The sequence below is a fragment of the Desmodus rotundus genome, chromosome 13, assembly GCF_022682495.2.
Source record: "Desmodus rotundus isolate HL8 chromosome 13, HLdesRot8A.1, whole genome shotgun sequence".
Lineage (NCBI taxonomy): Eukaryota > Metazoa > Chordata > Mammalia > Chiroptera > Phyllostomidae > Desmodus > Desmodus rotundus.
Window position 1 is genome coordinate 20,298,775 of NC_071399.1, and position 21,781 is coordinate 20,320,555.

Below are 21,781 nucleotides of genomic sequence, written 5' to 3' on the forward strand. Positions count from 1 at the left end.
GCTGCCAGCTCTTGCAATGTAGAAGTAGAAGGCTATGTGCAGCTCTGCTGGACAAGCTGCAGAGCAGGCAGGTGGCTGGAGGCTTCCTGCAATAGACCTGCTTCCCATGAATGTGTCCCACTCATGGCTTCTCGTGTGTGTGTGACATGTGTGCATGAGCATGTGTGTGTGTAACATGTATAGTATATATGTAAACACACACATAAAATATATATCACTAGACAGAGCTATAGTAAAGATTTGAGAGAGAATATACTAGTTTTAAAATTTTTAGATTAATCAATAGTTACTTCTTATGGTAGAAAAAAAGTATAATACATACAAAATGTTCATGATTTTCCACATGTTCTGGAGGTGACTGACAAGATTGATGAATTTATGTTAGAAGAGGAAGGCCTCATCCAGAGAGATAATACACCACCTGTGGGGGGATGGTGACGTCACTTGGAGCCTTTTAGAGAAGCCTATCATCGGAAGACTACCTGAGGAACAAATACATTGCCTTTGGAAGTAGTTATTTTACATTCGTTTTGTCTTTCCAATCTCAATGGGAACCTCAGCGAAGGACCTGTCACCGAGCCATTCTAAGGTTGAAACTGCGAAACTTCAGCATTTTCCTCTCTCCTGTGGTTAGTCTGAAAAAGGGGTGGCCAAACTTCCTGACGAGAATGGGGTCAGGTCAGTTCTGACCACGGTGGGGTCCGGGGTCTACTGCGTATGCCTTCCAGAACAAATGCGCAGCTGTCTGCCGTGTGTAGTGACCGTGTTTTCTAGTTTCTGTATTTGGTGCTCTGACACCTTGGGGTTTAGCTGACTCTGGAGGGGCTGCCCTGCCCAGGACTGGCGAACATTTGGAGATAACAATTTGCCTGAGAGCATGCATTTTATATGCACACCAACCAGTTCAGAGCCCACTACCCCCAACCACCTCCTTTAATGAGCTCTTACACTCTGGACCAATATTTTCCTGCCCGGACCCCAGGACCCAGGTACCCGACAACTAGGGACTGCCCTCTTGTCTCAAAGCCCACTGGAATTACCCAAGCTGGCCAATTCTAAATCTGCTTTCCCCGACTTTCTGATTGCTTCCCACGGAAACCAAACCATGACAAAGGCTCTTGGCCACATTTTCCCGTGTCCTTCTGCGGCCTGACCAGCCCTGCCATCTCCCCCGAGTGGCCCTGCTGTTCCTGCTGTTTCCAGGGGTTTGTGAGTGGAAACTTTGTCCCTTCTGACCATCATTTCTGTGTGTCCTGCCTACATCACCAAAACTGACCCAGGTCAGTTTTGGCATCTTCAGCACCGTGGTGGAAGTGGAAACCCTCTGCCGCATAAACATGATCACCCTGAACCATTTCCACAAAGGAGAGAGTCTGTACTTCCAGGCGAGGGGAGGCAGATAGCTTAGACATTCTTGTAAGACAGAGAAGATGAAAACAGACTTGTTTCCCATTGGCTTGAAGGCATGTCTGGCCCTTCAGGGTTATCGAGTGCTTCTTCCGTGAGACCCCTGGTTCCCAAGTAGTGGCGTATTCTCTCCTAATATGTCTCCACGTCCTGTGACAGGGGGACTCTGTCATATTAAAATTACCCTGCCTCTCACCGAGATGCACTGATTTGTTGTTCTCTCTCCCCCTCTCACTATTCAAAGTAGATACTCCACCATTTGCCTCAAATCAGAGAGAAAAGTATGAAACAAACCCTCTTTCCTACAGCCTAGTGTCTTAGTTTTATTCACTCAGCCTTACTTTCTGATCCCTGACTCGGGTGCTGCATCTTCTCTGCTTTCTGCCTTGAAAATCCCTTTTTTTTAAACCTTACTTTATTCTCTCTCTCCGTGATATTGTCCCTTTCTCTTCACCTGCCAACTTCTCCTCCTTCTTGTCCTTGTCCTCCCACCTCTTTTAAATGCCAAGGGGACAAGAAAGCTGCGACAACACTAACAACACCTATAAGGCTTCCTTCCTATTCGATGCTGGAGACAGCTCTCTCTGTCAGGAGACGGGGAAAGCTGTACGTGTGCACTTTGCACAAACAGCAGAAATGTGAAACTGTCAGTCATCAAGACAATGTTTCTATATGTGGCACCTCCTGCACGATTGGAAAGTGTAACTCAAATTGTATATGCTAATGGATGTGGCCATAACTCTGTCTCATCACACAGTGTACATAACACGTCACTGACTGGGTGGGAGAGAACGTTTCCCCAGCCTGACTAATCCCACACTTCTGTTCTTGTTCTGTAAATCCCACCACCACCCCAGAGAGAGTCACGGTCTACCTCCCACCCAAGTCCCTGGCTCATTTAGCTTCTATTCATGATTCTGTCCCCTGAATTCATTTGGAACTTAAAGGTAAGAACATAGTTATGCAACTTAGGCACATCTTTTGTTTGAATGTCCTCTATGTTAGCCTTATTTCCATTATGAAGTATACCATAAATACTTAAAATTCAGGGACAGAGTTTCTGTCTTTGCTGTAAGACAGAAAACGGCTCAACCCCCAGATCTGTTTACAGAAAGTGTGACTGCGGACCAGTGACTTCGTGTCTCTAAGCCGTAGTTCTCTCCTCTGCGAAGTGGGGATACAGTGGTGTCTGCTGCATTTGTGCGTTGTGCAGATGTAGTAAGTGAATAGGTTAAAGGCTCATCATGGTGCTAGACACTTCAGTGACATGCAGTAAGCATCCCCTTTTTCCTCCCACATGGCCTCTGCCGAACAAGGCCCAGGCTCAGCAAGTGTGTGCTGTGTGGAGAGCCTGCTGACTGGACGGGCTGCTGCCTGCTTGTGATGGTTTCACGAGTGTGGCTAGTGAGGAGTGTGCCCGTTGATTCTTGACAGTCTGTGCTAGGTGACTGTCCTTCCCCAAGAAAGAGAGGCTGAGAGTCCCAGGTTTGCAAGAAACTCACTCTCCCCAGGAGGAAGTGCCAAGCACATCAGATTTTCTCACTACTAGAAGGAGAATGCAAAATACTTAAATAAGAATAACAGCATGAAAAGGTCAAGGTCTTTGTTTTATCTCATTTCACACATGTACCCTGAGCCCCCCTTTCTCCCAAAGCCTCTTTTTTTCACCTCCTCCTTGTTTCAGGCCCTCCTGAGTCCTCTCAGGGCTTCAAGGCTAACCTAGTTCTACTTGTCTGAGTCACATTTGCTGACCCTTCCCAGTCATGGTTGCTGTCCCCTTTTCCTTCTCAGCCACACTGCTAGGGTGACCCTCTCCCCACTGTCATACTCAGGGGTGGGGGCATTTAGAACCACCTGGAACTATGTCACTGATGTTGGTATGTTGAGGCCTCTTTATCTTCTAAAATCTCAGCAACTAATTGGGTACTACATTTCTCATAATAGATTTTACAACAAGAGAGATGTTTGTTTGTTTGTTTGTTTGTTTAAGGCACTGAGCCCAGGCACTGTGGAAGCAATTATATTGTATTGGAGCCACATTGGTTAGTGATGTTTTACCCTCATTCATTCTGGTCTACTCAGCTGTTGGGATTTAATTAGCAGTCATATATTATTGTCAAAGTAATTAAAACCTCTCCTTGATTAAAAACAGAATTGTTTAATTAACAAGGAAAGGTTTGGCTAGCCTTAACTTTCCGTTGGAGAACTACACCAGCCTCAGTGGGTCTGCTCTGTCTCCCCATCAGGCCTGAAGGTGCGGGAGGTGTTCATCAACGTCACGAGGCAGCAGGTGGAAGACTTCCATGGGCCGGAAGACTACTGGTGCCAGTGCGTGGCCTGGAGCCACCTGGGGACCTCCAAGAGCAGGAAGGCCTCTGTGCGCATAGCCTGTGAGTATGTCCTGGGTGACTTTGGTGTCCTGTGGGAACACAGACAAGACTTAAATAGAGTCAAAAAGGGGCTTCGGACGTGTCAGATGCTCCTGCAGAATAAACGTTAGAGGACAGCAGAAAACCATCAGAATTGTCTCTACTTCTACTGAATTACTCTCTTTAAATTGTACATTAAGTGTTTGATAATTTCCTCCAGAGTACAATCAGCAAATCAGTTTGGCTAAGAGATTCTGCCTAGATTGTCAGAGTGCAGGTGTCTCAACAATGCCAGGAAAAAACGGTCCTCGGGAGAAAGAAACCTGCGCAAATGGGTTCTGCTGCTCATCGTCAGTGATGAAGTTCAAGGGGCATTGATGGGGGAAGTTGAGCAATGACTGTTTACTGTACTTTCCAGCAAATCTGCAAAAATAAGACATTAAAGAGGAAGGGATTTTTATAGCCTGCTGTTAAGCCTCTTCCCTCTGAATCTTAAAACATGAAAATGGGTTTTAAAACTGCTTTTGTTTGCCCCAAGTAGGACTTTAAAAAAAAAAAAATAGATGCTTAGAAAAAAAAAAAGAAAGAAAATTGCCTTTCAGAGCAGTCCAAGATTTCTTTACCATATTTCAGCATCGGTGTCTTCTTTATCTCAAACATAGCAAGAAATGCACAAACTTCCTTTCTCGACCACCCCCCCCATGGGTCCCCATGAAACCTGCTTTGTGTGCTCAGGAATGTAAAAGCCCCTCGAGGAAGAAATTGAGAGGGAGAACGCAGAGGTGGTTATTGTTGTTTTATTCAAATGCTGCCTTTTGAGAGTGTCATAAAGAATATGGGACAAGGGGGATTTATTCTAGGGCTCCAGGAATTCTTCGTAGCAGTTTTCGATGGTTTAGGGATTAAGGATAGGAGTGAATTGCTTTCACGGAGACACTTATGCTTCTTGGGAAATGAAACCTTCCTCTCAAAATATGCATTTCACCTTCACTGTTTGGGCAGCTGGGGAGTCCCTCTGCCGGCTGGCTGGGCCCTGTAGGCCAAGGAGAAGAGGTCATTTTATAAGCTGTGCGCCCTTAATGTGAGAGCCATAGGAGACATTTTTCCTATGCTTACTTAGCGACTTAGCCAACAAATACTTTATGACTTTAAAGTAGCAGGTCGGCTGAGAGAGGGAATATGTTTGTTACTCTCCCTTAACTGATCTAGCTCTAAACTCCCTGCGTGGCCTCATCCAGGCTAGCCCGGCTGTTTGGCCCCAGTCAGGGGGAAGCAGATTATCCTCTGACTCTGTCCAGAGACAGGAGAGGCAACTGCATATGGGATTTCATCACGGGTCCCATCAAATTCTTCTGCTCAGCATCACTTTTCCTCTTCTGCGTCTTCCTCTACTTCTCTGGGACTCACAGGACCTATTCTATGAATCGCTATCAGTAGCCTCTCCCTAATCTCTCTACCCCTAGAGAGATTACCCCTGTCTCACCTCCATCCTTGCTCTTAATTCCTGATAGTCACCTGCCTGCTAGAAACCTCCAGGGGTTTTCCCCTGGCTTACAGTTTGGCAAAGAATGGCTCAGACTCACCTTTACTGATTTCCCATAACCTTTGATTATGTGCACAATGTCACCCTTCCAAGCACTTTGCTGTTCTGCGTGTCGCTCGCCTCACTGACTTGTTCCTTTGCCCCTGTGGGTTCCAGTTTCACACACACTCCCTGGTAGTGAAGAACCCAGACACTGGAGTCCTGCTGGTTTCCAGGTCTAGCTCTACCACTTAGTTTTGTGATGGCAGACGATTTATTTCTCTCTGTGTCTCATGTCCTGAATGACAAAAGGGTACCTGTTCCTAGAACTATTGCGAGAGTTAGAAGTGTTGATAACTCTACGTATTTGAAGCTCCACCTGGCCCAGAGTTAGCCCTTAGCCATCTCTAGCTATTGTTTTAGGGTGTATTTGATCCCCCCCCAGCACCAGCATCATTCACTAGTAGGTGTGTTAATAGTTACTGAGACTAACTGAACTAAATCACAGTTTTAGGGCCTTTTTTCCCTGCAGATTATGGCTATATGGACTCTAAAAATCCATTCTACGCCAGCCCTAGGTATCCAGGTCTCCTCAGCCTGATAGGATCAAAGAATGTTAAAAATGGAAGACACTTTTCTCTCACTCCCCACTTTTCTAGTCACCCAATACTTTTGGATTAATAATCTTGTAAATCTCTTTAGGGATTAAAAATCATTTCGTCATTCTTGTACATACGTGTTCATATGAATATGGCAAAGACATGAGGTTAAGTTTATAAAAGCAGTATCCTGAAAGCCTGTATTATGTAATTACGATACTGTCTAGTACTGTGTACAACACATTTTTTAATTTCTTCCTGTGTCGCCAGTGACAGATTCTTTAATTTATTTAAAATTATGCAAGTCAAGACTTGATTTGTCATTAAATATTGCATCTGACTTGGGGACCAGTGTACATTAAAATGTAAATTGAAATTTAACTGTGTTTAATGGCATCCTAAGTGGAGGGAAAAAACTGCCTTTAGGACCTTGCTTGGAATTCTTTTGATTTGCTTGTTAGGAAAAAAAGAAACACTTATTTTTTTTTTATAACGTTCATGTTTTGTTGAAATAAGAGGTTTCTGGCTGCTATTTGCAAGCACTTCTCAACAAACAACACATTGCACATGCTAAGAGTCTTTATGTCCAATAAATGAAAAACCAAATTGAATATAATTGTCACTATATTTTTTTTCCTTTTAAGATTGGTTTTTAGAGTACTAAAGACATTTTAATGTGCTAAATAAGGATTTTGATAGATGAAAGTAGCTTATAAATCTGATGACAATTGTCTTGATGGGACTTTGCAAAATTAGTATCATTTTTATATTATTCATTAAATTACTGTAGTTCAACATCAGAGCTGCAGACGCTTCCTGCCTTTAACCAATGATCCATTACGAATTTAACAGTCTCCACACCACAGTGGGCAAAACCTTCCTGGCAGCTGGACATTCAGCTGGGTGCCGAACTGGCGTTTGTCTGGACGCGGTCAGGTTAGCTAATCTGCAGAAGCACCACGAAGCTCGCTGGGGGGGTATCACTCAGAGAGCCTTTGATTTTAAAGGAAAGCAATATAAACACAATCATTTTATTTATTTATATAACTCACATCTTCATGGAGAAGGACCAGCCTGGGGAATCAGTTAGATCTGCGGATTCCTGGCTTCCACCGCAGACCTGTTGGACCAGACTCCAGTGGGAGGACCAGGGAAGCTGTGTTTGCATGAGGTTACGCACGTCGTGCTATGATTGGGTAACTTTGGGATGTCTTGTCCAGGAACGGTGTTTCTCAGAGTTCAGTGTGCACGCGGATAAACTGCAATCCTGTTAAAATACAGATGATTCCGTTAGAATGATTCCATTAAGTCCAGTCCAAAGTTGCAGGCTCCATCACTTCTGAGATTACCAGATGATGCTGACCCTGCCAGTTGGTTTGTTGACCATTCTTTGCATTGAAAACCTTAAGGAAGCACTCTTTGGGAAAAGGTGATTGAACCCATTGATTCAGCTTTATCATTTAACGGCTGAGAAAGTGACCTTGGGGAAGGTTAGGTGACTTGACCAAAGGTCACCCAGCAGATGGCAGACATGGAACAGACCTTAAATCCTTTTACCTGTCCCTGAGTGCTCTTGCTCCTAAGCCATGTTCATTTATTTCTGTGAAATGGGAATTTGAGAACCGTCATAGAAAGAAAAGTTCATGGGCATTCGAGGGTTTCCTTGAGGAAGGCAGTGATTGCTCTCCTGTTCTGTTCCCAAGTAAATTGCATTTCTGACTGTCAGGTGTTTGCCTATATATTTACATTTGTGTGTGTGTGTGTAGTTATATATACTTTTATTATTTACACATATATAGTTATATATTTGTTTATGCATTATATATGATCATATGACCTATGTTAATACATATTTTATATGAGTATAACATCACAACACATTGCTGGCTGCCCCAGTGCCTGGACCACAGTGTGCAGCCACTGTTGCTGTCATCCTCCACTCGTGCGTCCCTCACTCATCCCACAGTGTGTCAGAGACGTTGGCTGCCCATCCAGCTGCCTGGCGCTGGGGATAGCTGAGGCCCCGTTTCAAAAGTGATTTTTCTAAAGGTGAAAATAAGTAAATAAAGCCACCCCTGACACTACTCCCACCAAGTTGGCAGAAGTCCGTCTCCAGGGAGTGCCTCCCATGGGCCTGCTCTCGTGTATCTGACTCCATCCAGCTGGAGGTGGCCGGGCTGCGGTGGCATCTGTTCCTCTGTGGCTGGGTGGTTGTCAGAGCCAGGAATATTCAATTATGCGGAGTTCTTTATTTTCATGGGTGAACATTTGGCTGCTTAGCCATTGCTTTTCTTTCCTGGTTTTCTCCCTCGTCTTCATCTGCTTACAAAATGTTTTTCCTCTCATTAATCCTTGGTCGGTCAATCTCTTCTCGACACTTGGGCCTTTTTTTCAATATAGGCTTTGGGGTTAGGGGACCAATAGAAACATTTGCCCATTATAGTCATACAGCTAGTTGACTACTTGGAATAAAACACAGCAGGAAGCCACTATTTCATTGATTCTTTCAAAAATATATAATACATCTTGAATATAATTTAAATATGTTGTTTATTTGAAATACTCCTACAATATCTATGCAGTTATGCCAAGAATAAGTGAAGAGCTTAAAGGAGAACCTCATTTAAAAGCTGTCAAACACCCAGCTCATTTTACAGGCAGGTAGTAAAAATGATGGTATTTTCATTAGTGTTTTCAAAGGGTGGGGGTCATATCTTTTTGAAAAGTATACAAGGGAGATGTCCAATTAAATCTCAAATATGAATCTCTGCTTCCTGACTTCGATATATAATTTCACCTGCTAAAACTATCGATGACGCCCTCTAATGGCAAATTAAATATAAAAATAAATAAATACAGGCACGTCGGTCTGGTATTCAGATTCAGCCTTACTCTCCATTTCGAGCCTCATCTCCCCTTGCATCCATACAGGTGTGCTGAGTGCCAGTTGGGTTAGCACAGCCCGGGTTCTGGGACATGCGACTTGTTTCCCCCCTTCCTGACATGCTCCTATTCTTTCTCCTCCCTGGAGCATATTCTCAGCCCCATCTCTCACCCCTATGCCTTCCCAACCAGCTCCCACATCCAAGGCCCATCTCGCAGGCTGTCTCCTTCAGTAAACCTAGGTTAGCAAATCCCTTAGTACTAAATGACCATAGCAGCCCAACACAGCAGCCGAGCCATTGGAAAAGATGAAGCTAGCCTTCAAGCGTCTCCAGTTTCATATCTGATAAAATCTGAATACCCACCTCAGAGTTCTCCCAACATTTATTTAGGGCTCCTCCCATGGTACTTCTCATTTTCCCAGAATCGGATCTCTGGAAGTTATTTTTGGATTTACTTTTACTAGATCGGAGCCTGCTTTATGTTTCAGCTGCAATGGGCCTCCCTGACCTGACAACACAGAAGGAATTACTCTGAGAGGCGAGACATGTGGTGGGGTGGAGACTAGTGTGAACTTTCCTAAAGTGTATTTTCATTTTGACATAATTTCAGACTTTTTTTGTAATATAACACAAAGAATTCTCTGAAGCCCTTTACTGATATTTTTCAAGTGTTAACATTTTACCACATTTGCTCTGGCATTCCCTCTCTTTCTGTGTTTATCTATATATGTGAATATAGACCATTGAGGTTTATTTTTTGAACTTGTTTAAGTTGTAGACATGACACTCCCTTTCCCCTAAATACCTCATTGTGTATGTTTTTAAAAATATATATTTTTGACATAACTCTACTATAATTATTAAGAAATTAACATTAATATTAATACTAGTATATAATCTAGAGACCTTATTCATATTTTATCATGTGTCCAGTAATGCCCTTTAGGATAGTAACAAAAATGCTAGAGCATGGCTGACGTCTACTTGAGAGGTTTCTGTAGCCTCCTTTAATCCATGTAATTCCTGCCTTTGTCCTGTATTGCTTGAGTTTTTGAAGTGTAAATGCCAGTTATTTTTCATAATGTCCCTCAGTTTGAATAAGTAAAAAGGAAACTGCAGCAACCCAGAAGGGCCTCCCATTGGCCAAATCTGGGACAATATGAGCATCAAAATAAATGATAGTGAAGTACCGTAACTCACTAAATAAGCATCCGTGAGTCTGGGAGTGCTCTGATGGTTGCTACATGGGATGCTGCCCAATTCGGGAATCGCTTAATAAAGTTAATCAGGGCAGAGAGGTTTGGGGAGGGTGGGATAAAGAATCTACACTCATTTTTTAAATTAATGAATGAGTGAATATGTAAATAAACAAATGCAGAAAAAAGGGAGAGTTATCCTTATAGTAGAATAAATGAATAAAAGTAGAAGCAGTGAAAGAAATGAAAAGTCACGATTTAGCATCAATCGTTAATATTAATTGATTCAGACAAGTATTATGGATGCTAAACCTAGTGGGTAAAAGTTTCAGGAGTAACAGATGTTTACATAATCTCAGACTATCTCTCCACAAGACACCTACCAATTACAAAGGGGGGATTAGTAACGTTGCAGTAGAAAACCCTGCCATATACCAACTTAACCGAGTGACTGGAGTTTATATAATGAGCAACAGGACAAATCCAGTGTGCGTCTCCCGCTGTGCTGGGTGGAGAAGACTGTATCACTTCAATGACATCCCTTCCAAAAACATCTACTGCATATTTAACCATAGGAAAACCTACATTGAGAACCATTTTACTTAATAGGCCATTTTTAACTGCATGCATCTCTCAGAATGCTAGGCTTGTGGAGACCACCGCTGGCCGCTGTGGGCGGATAAGAATCCACGAGATAGACATGGTGCATCTTTCGGAAGCATCGATTATACTCCCCCTTTAGGTCAGTCAAATAGAAACATGAGAATAGTGGGCAGTAGAATGCAAACTTTGCTTGAGTTGGGGAAACGCAGCTTGAAACTTCAAAGCCATTTCTTTTGTGCGTGCCACATCTTTTTAGGTTCCACCCATAAATGTCATGAGAACGGGAATTTATTCCGCTCTGCCAGGATGGGCACTTCGGTGGGAAGCGTGAGAAACACTGCACGATAAACAATTGTGATTCTACGAACAGAGTAGAATGATCTGTTGAAATTGATATAAATTGCGCAACCTTTGCTTACCGTGTGCAGAATTGAGTCCATCAGCCTTAAAGATGGGAACTACTAGGTAGATTCATATTGCTTTATGATAGATCCTACTGTGGGGGATGAAAAGGTTTCCCCCAATAATTTCCCTTCCTGTTATTTATTGCCAACCATTATTTTACCAGGAAGAATTTGCAGAAATATGGCCACAACCTTTTTAGGAAACCACAACTAAATTCAATCTGCCCTTCTTGTGGTGAAATACGCCTTAAATTTCCTGGAAAATGGCCATTTCTATAAAAAAAATCTCAACGAAAGTTTATTGGGGAAGAAGAAATAGATTTTATTTCAACTCAGCTCTTATTTTCTCCACTGAAGAAACCTTCCAACAAATAATGCAAACAGATGTTAAGCCAAAAACAAAAAACTTATCTTTGTTAAACTCTGAAGACTTCCTGAGCCTAGTGATATTATTTTGAAATTAGTTTACCGCCCCTCCACCAGAGTAAGTGAGGACAAGAGTGTGCATTCTAGAAATGTGTTAAGTGGTAGAGGAGTGTGAAGATGCAGAAGTGTCAGCCATCCATGAATAATTATCCACCATGTTCTAGGCAGCACAATAATACGAGTCCATCCCTTCCATTTGAAGTGTTTACAGCTTAGAGAGGGGATGTACTTACAAATAAGTCTTTCCAATGAAGCATCATTAGTGGTAAGCATGGTGGGTTTTAGTTAGGAGTCCACAAGAAGGACAATTTACTTATCCCTGAGGTCTAAGATTTACTTCCTGAGCTAATCCCTAAGGAAGAAGGAGGGTTACCCATTTAAAGAACTTGTTCAGGTTGAGGAAGGAGCCTCAGTAAAAGCACAGAGACGTGGGACAGTAGGGGAACTGCATGGATACATGGGAAAACAAGGCATGGGGCTACCAGGGACGAGCAGATAGGTCAGATCGTGGAGGGTTGCATTTTCTAACAGTTTATGGGGTCTGGGCCATTGACATAAACAGGGGCAGTGATGTGATCATATTTTCAACCCCTCCCCTTACCATTTTACCACAGCTAGAAAGATTTAAGAGGGACAAGACTCAAAGCAAAGAAGCTTTATGCCGATCTGAGACCACTAGTGGGACTTGAACTTTTGCAGGGGTGGTATAGGTCAACGAGGAAGGGGCAAATGTGAGGTTCCGGGAAGGTAAAGTCACCAAGTGTCCATGGCTGCTTGGCTATAGAGCTGAGGGGAAGTAAGGCAGGAGTTTAGAAATTCCTCCCAATTGAGGGTTTTCTAGTTTCTGGCTTTAGTGTCTGAGTTGATGGCGGTTCCATCCATGACATTATTAATAGAGTAGAAGAAGCTTAGTGTGAAGACAAGACACCAAGTTCAGTTTTGATCACGTTATGTGTGAATGACCCATGGGATATTCAGTGAACTGTTTTCATCATGCTCTGTTGTATTTTTGAGCCTGAAACCCAGGTATTAATATCAAACTCAGCTGAGAGTCATCAGCAAGTAGGTAGGCATTAGGGTAGGACATCTTCATCAGGAAGGTAGGGGGCGTAGGGTTGTATCGGAATTGCTTAAGATGTTTTTCCATACTACACAGTGTCCCCAGCACCAAACTGCCGGTGAGGAGAGAAGGAGCAGCAGGCCACAAGTGCAATTCTGTACGTGGATACGGGCGAACAGTGCGGGGGTGGAGGGAGCATGAAGAAGACTGAGGCAGCAAAGTTAAAGGGGCACCGGGGGATCCAAGTGGGAGTGGAAGTTTTCGTAAAGGAATAAATGGTCAGTAGTGTCAGCGTGACCGTTAAGATTAAGGTAAGAAGTGAGAAGGATCAGTTAGATTCAGTAACATGAAGGCCTCCATGGACCTGGGCAAAGCAGTGTAGGAAGACAGAGTGATGTGAGATTACAGTGGGTCTAGGGATCAACAGGAAATGAGAAAGCAGAGATGGTATGGGTAGTGTAAGCATGATGATTAGATGGGATCATATTTTTTAAATGTATGGAAAAATAGGAGTGGTAGAGAGAGTGCAGAGGTTAACATCAGAAGCCCCGGGTTTGAATTCTGTCTCAACTAAGTAGCTTTGCCTGCTGTTCTAGACTACCCTAAACCCCACTGCACATGAGAGTCACGGACACGGCTCTTAAAAGTTAAGATAACCTGACCGTGCTCTTGACCTACGCAATCGTAGCTGCTGGGGGCGGGGCCCAGGAAGTTTTGCAACATCGCTCCCTTATTTTTCTCCTTCCTGCAGACCAAAATTCAGTTTCCTGTGCAGACTCTTACCTCTTCCCACCTCTAAATATTGTAGAACTCTATGTATCTCCTTAATCCAGAGACTTCCCCTAGGTGAGATTTTTCATTCTGTGGCTCCGGTACCGTCTATATGCTGATGGCCCTCAGCCCCGACCTTGCATCTTATCTCTCAATGTCTCTGCTCACTGACTACCTGATTTAATGGCCACTTGGATATGTACTAGACAGCTCAAATGTGGTATGTCCCAAAGAGAGCTCTCTTGGTTTTCATATCATCAACCCCCCTGCAAACCTGTGTTTAGTCCTGTCTTTCCCAGCTCATTAATGCCCCTTCAGAGGCTCACGACAAGACAGAGGTATCACAATCTAGATCCTTCTGTTTCCTTCAGTCACATCACAACCAGCATCAAGTCCTGCCAACTCTATCTCCAAAGTATGTTCGGAATTTCTCCAATTCTCTCCATCTGGTATAAACAATTGTTATTTCTCTACTGTGATAGTCTTACTGTTTCTATTCTGGCCATCTTAAAATCCACTCTCCACACAGTAGCCTGAAAGATAATTAAAAAAAAAAAAATCCTCCTGTTGTCTTGGCTGAACTTCTCCCGTTGGCTTTCCTTGATTTTAGCCCCACAGGAGGTACCCAGTCCCCCTTCCCATCCCTGTACTGCAACGCCCCCTTCCTCGTTCAGCCTCAGTGACTTTTCTTCCTCAAATGCCCATGAGAGTTTCCATTCCAGAGCCTTTTGTGGTTGTCTTTCCCTGAAAAGCATCCCCCAGACCTCTGAATGGTCGGTTCTCTCCTGTCAGCTTTAGTTTTATCTGCATTATTTGTTCTGTTTCTTGATAAGATTTATTATACAAAATGGATTTTGCTTCCAAAAAGTGAACAACTTCTGAGTGACTGATCTCTTAGATCCTTCAGGCAAGACTGATTGAAGGTCAGGCAAAATGTGGTTTGCCTCCCTTTCCCTCTTCTGTATGTAGCCAAGTGGGAGGCAGGTGTGCTAAGTGTTCGTTGGCATATCCCAGGGTGTACACGCTCAAGACACTCGGCCACACCTTGTCCTGATCAACCTTCCTGTCCTCAGGGAGACCTGGGGCAGGAAGTAGGGGAGGATCAGAAAGCTCACAAGGTAGGTAAAAAATGTGTCTCCTAGTTGCTGGATTGCTTTTTCTTTTTCACTTTCTCCCTTTTTTTTTTTTTCCCCTCCATCTAGTACTCATACTGAATTCCCATCTCTACTAGTACTGAATTATAATGAGGTGGTGAGTAGTAAAGCTTAAGGTTATTTTTAGGTCATTTCTTTTTAAACTTTTGCTAGTTCATATCCTTTTGGTTTCCTGCAGAGGGCTGGGATTGCACTGAGGAAAGTCAGGAATGATTCTTCATGTCTACGTTGTTCTGGAAACTCTATCCCATCAACCGTGGAATCCCTTTGGCATTGCTGTGTTCATTGGGATGCTGAGCTGCAAATAAGCCCTGGTGCTGCTTGTAGGGATGTGGGGTTCAACCAGCATCCTGGATAGCAATCTGGATAGTGGGAAGATGAGCACCGTAATCTTTCTATACACTTCTGGACAACTGAGCAGCCAGTCTAGTGAATGGGTAATATAGCACTTTTAAAAGGTCCACATCCAAAGCACTTTGTGTCTGTAGCTATTTCTGCATTCAAACAAGAGTCAATATTCCCATTAGCAGCCCAGTAAGTAGAGCAATAGTACTCGTGAACATATAGACTGTGGAGCCTATGAATATTCTACCCCTATACCTTTCAGTAGAAAATGATGTATAGATAGAAAATGTGAGTTATTAGATTTACTTTAATTTGATTGAATATCACAAGAACCAGGAACTAGAGAATTTCTCATTTTTCACCCAGTAACCTCTCCCTATTAAAGATTGAGATCTGCTATTTAGGTCAAACTTCGGCTGTTCATTAAGTATCGACACAGCCCAAGCAATACAATCAATGCACAGAAAGTGCCTTTTACGGAACTTGGATACAAAGCAAACCCCACAAATCCTTCCCCAGGAACGGTTTCTTGGGTGGAGCTCTCACCCATCGTCCCTGCTGAGGGGATTGGTGCTGAGTGGCTTCTGAGACATCTGTGGCCCAGTCATGTGCTGCCGATGCCCACTGTCATGTTCGTGGGTCCGAGAACACACACCTTGGCAGATTCACTGAGTTGGGTGACACCCACTCAAGGAGGGTGAAGGGATTATGTGCTTGTGGACTTGCGCTCCTGAATATGACTTGATCCTGAAAGAGAGTCAGCCACTGATAGTGGCAACAGAGAGAGAACGACAGACAAAGAAGCAGGCAGCAGTGACCTTGAACTATGAGAAGCCATGAGTAAAAGCAGAAGCCATTAAAACAGAATAGAGCGAGAGGCAGTTGTTTAGGAGGGGCAGAAGTGAGAGACACAACATCTGTGCTAAAACAACTATGAAATCATTTGGGTAATTATTTGGAATTACACTGGATCTCTCCATCCCTCCCCTGGCCACGTTACTGTCTCTTTAAGACCTGACCTGCCTGTTCTGTGATCCTTGTTCTTTCTCTCAAGCTTGGTCTGTGGTCTTTCTTGGTCTCCAATCAGTCCTGGACTCAAAGTTAAAGTTCTTGTCTTCCTGATTTTCAGTAAATCTTCGACTTCTGATGGGATCTGTGAATGAATTTTTTTTTGCATGCCCTTGTAAACAAAGCAGCCAAATAGTGGAATGTATTGAAGGAATAGCTCAACAGAGAGCCAGTCAAATTAGTGCTCAGAGCATTTTGTAAAACTGCAGCTGTGTCTGCCCACCGTAATGTGTCCCTGCTGCTGGATTCTGCCTCTGCAACATCACTGTTGCCTGACAAACCGCGCCACTTGTTGTGAAAGGGCGAACGGCACACAGTGCTAGTTATGCCACGATTTATTGGTAACAGCAGAGGACTTGCAGAGCACAGGGGATGTAACAAAGCTCAAAAGTTATTCTATGGCCCCGAAAAGCAGCCTTCAGGAGCCTCCGCGTGACAGCACCACTGGCACCAGCCAGACCCCTTGTCTTCCCGGAGCCTGCCCTTACCTGGCACCAAAGTAAGAGCAGGGGGAAGGTGAAGAGGCCCATGCAATTCAACTGCGGCCACGGTTGTCCCTTCATTATTGCAGCAAGATATACTCAGCAGGAGTTAAGTCCGCAATATTCAGAAATCCCAGGAAGGAACAGATGCCCCCCGTATGCCCCTGACACAGGGGAGCCTACTCGTGGAGTTGCGCCTCAGTGCCAGTTGTCTTTCAAGGAGACTGGCAAGGTCAGAATGAGAAGACCCACCACAGAGACATGAAATAAGAGATAGGAGCATTGTAGTATTCATGTGGATCAGTGAGGCAAGAAGTTTGCAGAATTCACTGATCTAAGCAAGGCAGAGGGCTGCCTTGAAGCCAGGCTGGCGAGAGACACTGTATACTGTGCCAAATACACGAAGACTATCATTGAGGAAAGGACTGAGCCGACAGGAAGCCTTTTTATATGACTCCTTTGGGAACTGAAGTTAGTAGCTGCCCTCTCAGGGGGTAACCATCAGACCAAAGGGGGCACCAGGCCTTGACTTTCATTTTGCTGGCCTCCATCTGTTCTGCATTTGAACCAGCCCTTTCATTACAACAGTTGATCTGTATTTGGCTAAGTTACAAATTCCTTCTGTGTATGACAAATGTGGTTTGTTGTTTCTTCAGAAAATTGTGGGTGGGGTGATTGAAAGCTGATTTGCATATCATTGTAGATGGACACTTACAGAACCTTGTACTGTCCTCCTACAGTCTTAAATGACTAGGGCCATGCCTATTTTTTTTCTTTAAAAAAATGACTATGATTTTTCACTGGCTGATTTGGTTTGAATGAGTAAATTATTTTTATTTCATTGCATTAACTGCCAGAACACTGAATGAGCCGATAACTCCCTAGTGTTGCTGAGCTGCAAAGAACTATTATTCGCAATTGAATTTTTATTGATTTTCTTGTGCTACAATGACTTTTCTAACATATTAGCATGAAAGGAAAATGAGAAAAAGGCCAAGAAGGGCAGGGGGTGAGGAAAGGGAGACTGCCGCTTCCCACGGCCTCGCCCCACATGCACTTCTTATTGGCAGGTCCTGCTGACTCTGGATGATGCTGTTGCTGATTACTTGATTTACAAGTCCGTCAAGTACCTGGCTCCATCACCTTTCCCTCCTCTTTCCTGCTGATCTTCTTGTTTCAGTCATTTTTGGCCTTGGCATTCTACTACTGCACAGCTGAATAGGGCAGCGAGATGGGGAAGGAGCAGAAGTAGGGTGTGATGCTCCACATTTGCCAGGGCAGGTGTTTGTTAGTGTTATTTGCACGTACACTGAAGGTGAGAATGAAGACGTGTCACTCCAACATCACTGTTGTGCATTTATCTAGTCATGTGTTTGCTTTTCCATCTTACCAATTGGAGACTGAGTTGTATATGTGTTTATAGTAAACCTTCAGGTGAATTTAAATGGAAGCTCAGTCAATCACTCAGTCAATAAGTATTGATTGATGAGTGACTACTATGTACCATTCCAGGCACTAGAGGCAAGGCAATGAAGAAAAGAGATGAAAATTTTTGTCCTCAGGTATACAGATTCCCATGATGAAAATCAAATTACAGAAGAATATCTTAGAATTCACTAAAGACACAAATATAGTACTTCTTGCTTCCTTCTTTAATAGGCATTGTGGGAGTGAGACTTGCATGATAAAATGAAACAAAATGCATTTCTTCCCTGGCTTCTGAGTCCGTTTGGTCTAGTTAAGAGAGAGAGGATCTTGGCAACTAGTAGGAAAGAGAAATTTTTTGAACACTGCTTTTTTTTTTTTCAGGTTATAAGAGTAATTCATGTTCATCCCAGAAATTTTGGACACTGTAGAAAGAAATGAAGACGATAATTAATATACCCATAATCATCCAGTAGCGGATCTTTGAAATGTTGAGTGATTTCTCTTTAGGACTTTTCCTATCTCATATATAGTGATCCCACACCAGGTGCTATTTTAAAATCTTTAAATCATCAATCTTGATGTGTTTGTGTGCAGTTTGGTTCAGCTCCCTAATACCAAACAATGTGACAGTTTTTATTTTTCTCCCTCCCATAGACTACGCGAGTGTGACTCTAAGCGAGATCAGAAGGTGGAAATCTATTTATATTCCACCCTCTCAGTGTTTACGCATAGAAGACCAAGTCTAATAAAAGAGTGTGCTTACGTGGTGTGATACCTTATGGAAAGAGAGGTAGCGAGGCAAGCATTTTGCAGAGACTTGCAAGAAAGGAACAAGCGAGCATATAGATGTTTAAAAAAATTAAGCCATTAAAAGTCTGATTGAACCAGTAAATGAGGTGTGTTGTGCGTTACGTAGGCCTGCGAGCTGCTCTGCCGCGGCCACCTTGTAACGTTCTCTGAGAAACTTTCCTGGAATCACTCACCAGATTAAGATGGGTCCCACTGTGATACATTTTTACATAACTGTCTACTTCTCTATCTCCTCACTCATCTACATACCTCATAATTACTTGTTTAATGTCTATCCTCCCTGCTGAAACATATGCTGTGGGAGGGCTGGAGTGGCCTATGTCAAGTTCAGTAATGCACCCCCACTGCCTGGCAGCGTGAGAGAATGAGGGAGGCTGTTGCCCATTTACTGAAAACCTGAAGGTGAATTAAGAGAATGGATACCTGCAGAAACAAGTTTTTAATGCTGATGTATCTACTTTTATTTGGAAGCAGATACATTCTATAAAAATATAAGTGCTACATTTGGAAGAAGACAATTCTTACTAAAATATATTAGAGATAGAGGTCTTTCACTAAAAACCCTTCTGTCTCGTTTAGCAATTTTTTCGAACATATACTTGCAAAATTTTTAATATTTTTAATTACATTTTCAACTTTGACATAATTGTAGACACATTCAGTTGTAAGAAATAGTAAAAAGAAATTCTATGTACCCAAAGCGAGTTCCTCATAATGGTAATATAGTGTAAGACTGGAGAAATAAAATATCACAGCTAAGGGACTGGCGTGGATGGACACAGTCAAAATATGGAACATTCACAGCATTTCAAAGAATCCTTCATGTTGCCCATTTGTGGGCACATCCGCTCCCTTTTGCCTTCACCCCTCCTTAACCCCCAGTAACCATGTGTCTGTTCTTCATTTCTATATTGTTGTCATTTAAATAATGTTATGTAAACATTGAATCATATAGAATGTAAGTTTTGGGCATTGGCTTTTTTCACTCTGCATTATTCTCTGCAGAGTTCATATCTTTTTACTGTCTGCATTGCATTTCATCATACGAAAGCACCGGAAGGTATTAACCATTGCTGTATTATTAAATATTTAGGTTGTTAGCAGTTCTTGAGCATTATGAATGATGTTTTACACTGTACCACCATACTACGTTTTTCATGTAGCTATCTAATTATTTTCTTAAAAAATTGTAGAAGTGCAAATTATCGAATCATAGGAATGAACTCTTTTTAAAAGCAGCTTTACTGAGATATAATCCATAATACTTGTAATTAATTCACCTAATTCAAGTGTACAATTTAATAGTGTTTAGGGTATTCTCAGAGTTTTGGAACACTTCCACCACACCAAAAAATGAACCTTGTTTCCAATAACAGTAATGCATCCTACGCGCCCTCCCCCACCCCAGCCCCGCCTGCGGCCCTAGGTGGTCACTAATCCACTTTCTGGCTACACGGATTTGCCTACTCTGCACATTATATTTAAATGAAATCCGATATGTGGTCTCTTGAGTTTGGCTTCTGTCACTTAGCATGTTTTCAAGATTTGTCCATGTTGTAGCATGTATTTGTACTTCATTTCCTTTTATTGCCAAATAACATTCCATTGTATGGATATACCATACATTGTTCACTCATTAGATAATGAACATATAAGTGAACATGTAAAGTGATTTTGACACATATTTCAACTTTACATTTGCTCATGTTCATTATTTCTACCAATGTGTAAGACTGTCTGGTTTCCCATACTCTTTCTATGCTAGAAATGATTTAAAACAAAGAAACACAAAGCCTGTTTGGATCAGTAAAGAGACATATTGATGCTTTTTAAGTTGACATTTCTTTAATAAGTATTGATATTGGTTCTTTTAAATATCTTTTTTAGCCATTTGTGTTTCTTCTTTTGTAAATTCTGTTTCCCTGCACCTTTGCCATTTTATTTTAGGATATTTATCCTTCTCACTTTGCCTTATAAGTGCCCTTTCTCTATTAAGGCTAATAAGATTCTGCCTACAATTTTGCTTGTAGTGTTTTAGATAAAACTGATTTTTAATTTTGACAGTATCAATCAGTCATTACCTTTAGTGTTTGTTCTTCCTTCAATTTCAGGTTTAGAAAAGCCTTCCCCAACCTAAGAGCCAATAAATATTTTAATATTGCTGTGGTTCTATGTAGAAAGTATTTTGATTAAGGTGGGATTTATTTTGGTTATAAAATAAGACATCAATCTAATTTTATCTTTTTCTCCAAAAGGGCATGCTAATAATACCTTTTCCCACTTAATTTATGTCACTTTTATCATACACTAACTTACTGTTTTTAATTGTCTTTTTAAAAATGCTCCACTTTCTAACTAATTTGTATATATGATTCATGACACACCACCCCCTTTTACTCATCCTGGCTTCGTAACAGGATTTAGTAACGTAAGTGACCTTTATTAAGTGAATTATGCTTCCAGTGCTCTTAAAAGGATTTTGAATATATTAGCATTTTATTCTCACAAACACTATAATAGGAATTATTATTTGCATTTTATAGATGATGAAATTGGGGCAAAGAGAGATAAAGACACTTACTGAGTCGTTAGTTAAGTCCCAGCCCCAGAATTCAACCCGATACTCAGGCTCCATCCAGCCCCACCCTCTTCTGTGGTTTGCAATACCACCTAGAGTATTTCTGGAACAAGGGAGCGAGCAGCTGAAGTGTTTATCGTTTGGCCCTGGCTGGTGTGGCTCAAAGGGTCGCAGGATAGATTCCCAGCCTCGACACATGCCTGGGTTGCAGACCTGGTGCCCAGTAGGGGGCGCATGAGGAGCAACCACACACTGAAGTTTCTCTCCTTCTTTCTCCTTCCCTTCTCTTCTAAAACTAAGTAAATCAAATCTTTAAAAAAAATGTTTATTATTTATTATGCATTGTCATAATAACTCCAGACTTTCTGGATCATTACATAAATATTTGTATATATTATAAAAAGTATTCAAATTTATACTTAAGTGGTTTTCATTGCCTACTGCCGGATTTTTTTTTAAGACCACAACTTCCAATTACTTAGTTTATGATTTTGAGTGCCTTTCCTTTGTGTATTTTATGTAAAAAGATGTTTTCAGGAAGCATGTGAGGATTATTAAAATTTCTTGGCTTGATCCTGTTTAGACTATTGTCAGTTTGCTCATGAATAGTAACTTGTTTGGGACTAGAAAAATAGTACCCATGTTTTTTCCTAAAAAACAAAACCAGCCCTGAC

The 21,781-nt window shown here is 42.2% G+C and overlaps 1 protein-coding gene across 2 annotated transcripts in view; it reads left to right on the forward strand.

Annotated features, from left to right (window-relative positions):
* Positions 1-21,781, forward strand: part of UNC5D (unc-5 netrin receptor D) — a 479,860-nt gene that overhangs the window by 274,166 nt on the left and 183,913 nt on the right. For both annotated transcript variants that reach the window (XM_053916817.2, XM_053916818.2), the window contains exon 3: positions 3,654-3,797. In XM_053916817.2, the coding sequence (XP_053772792.1) occupies positions 3,654-3,797 (144 nt within the window). The remainder of the gene's footprint in view (positions 1-3,653; positions 3,798-21,781) is intronic.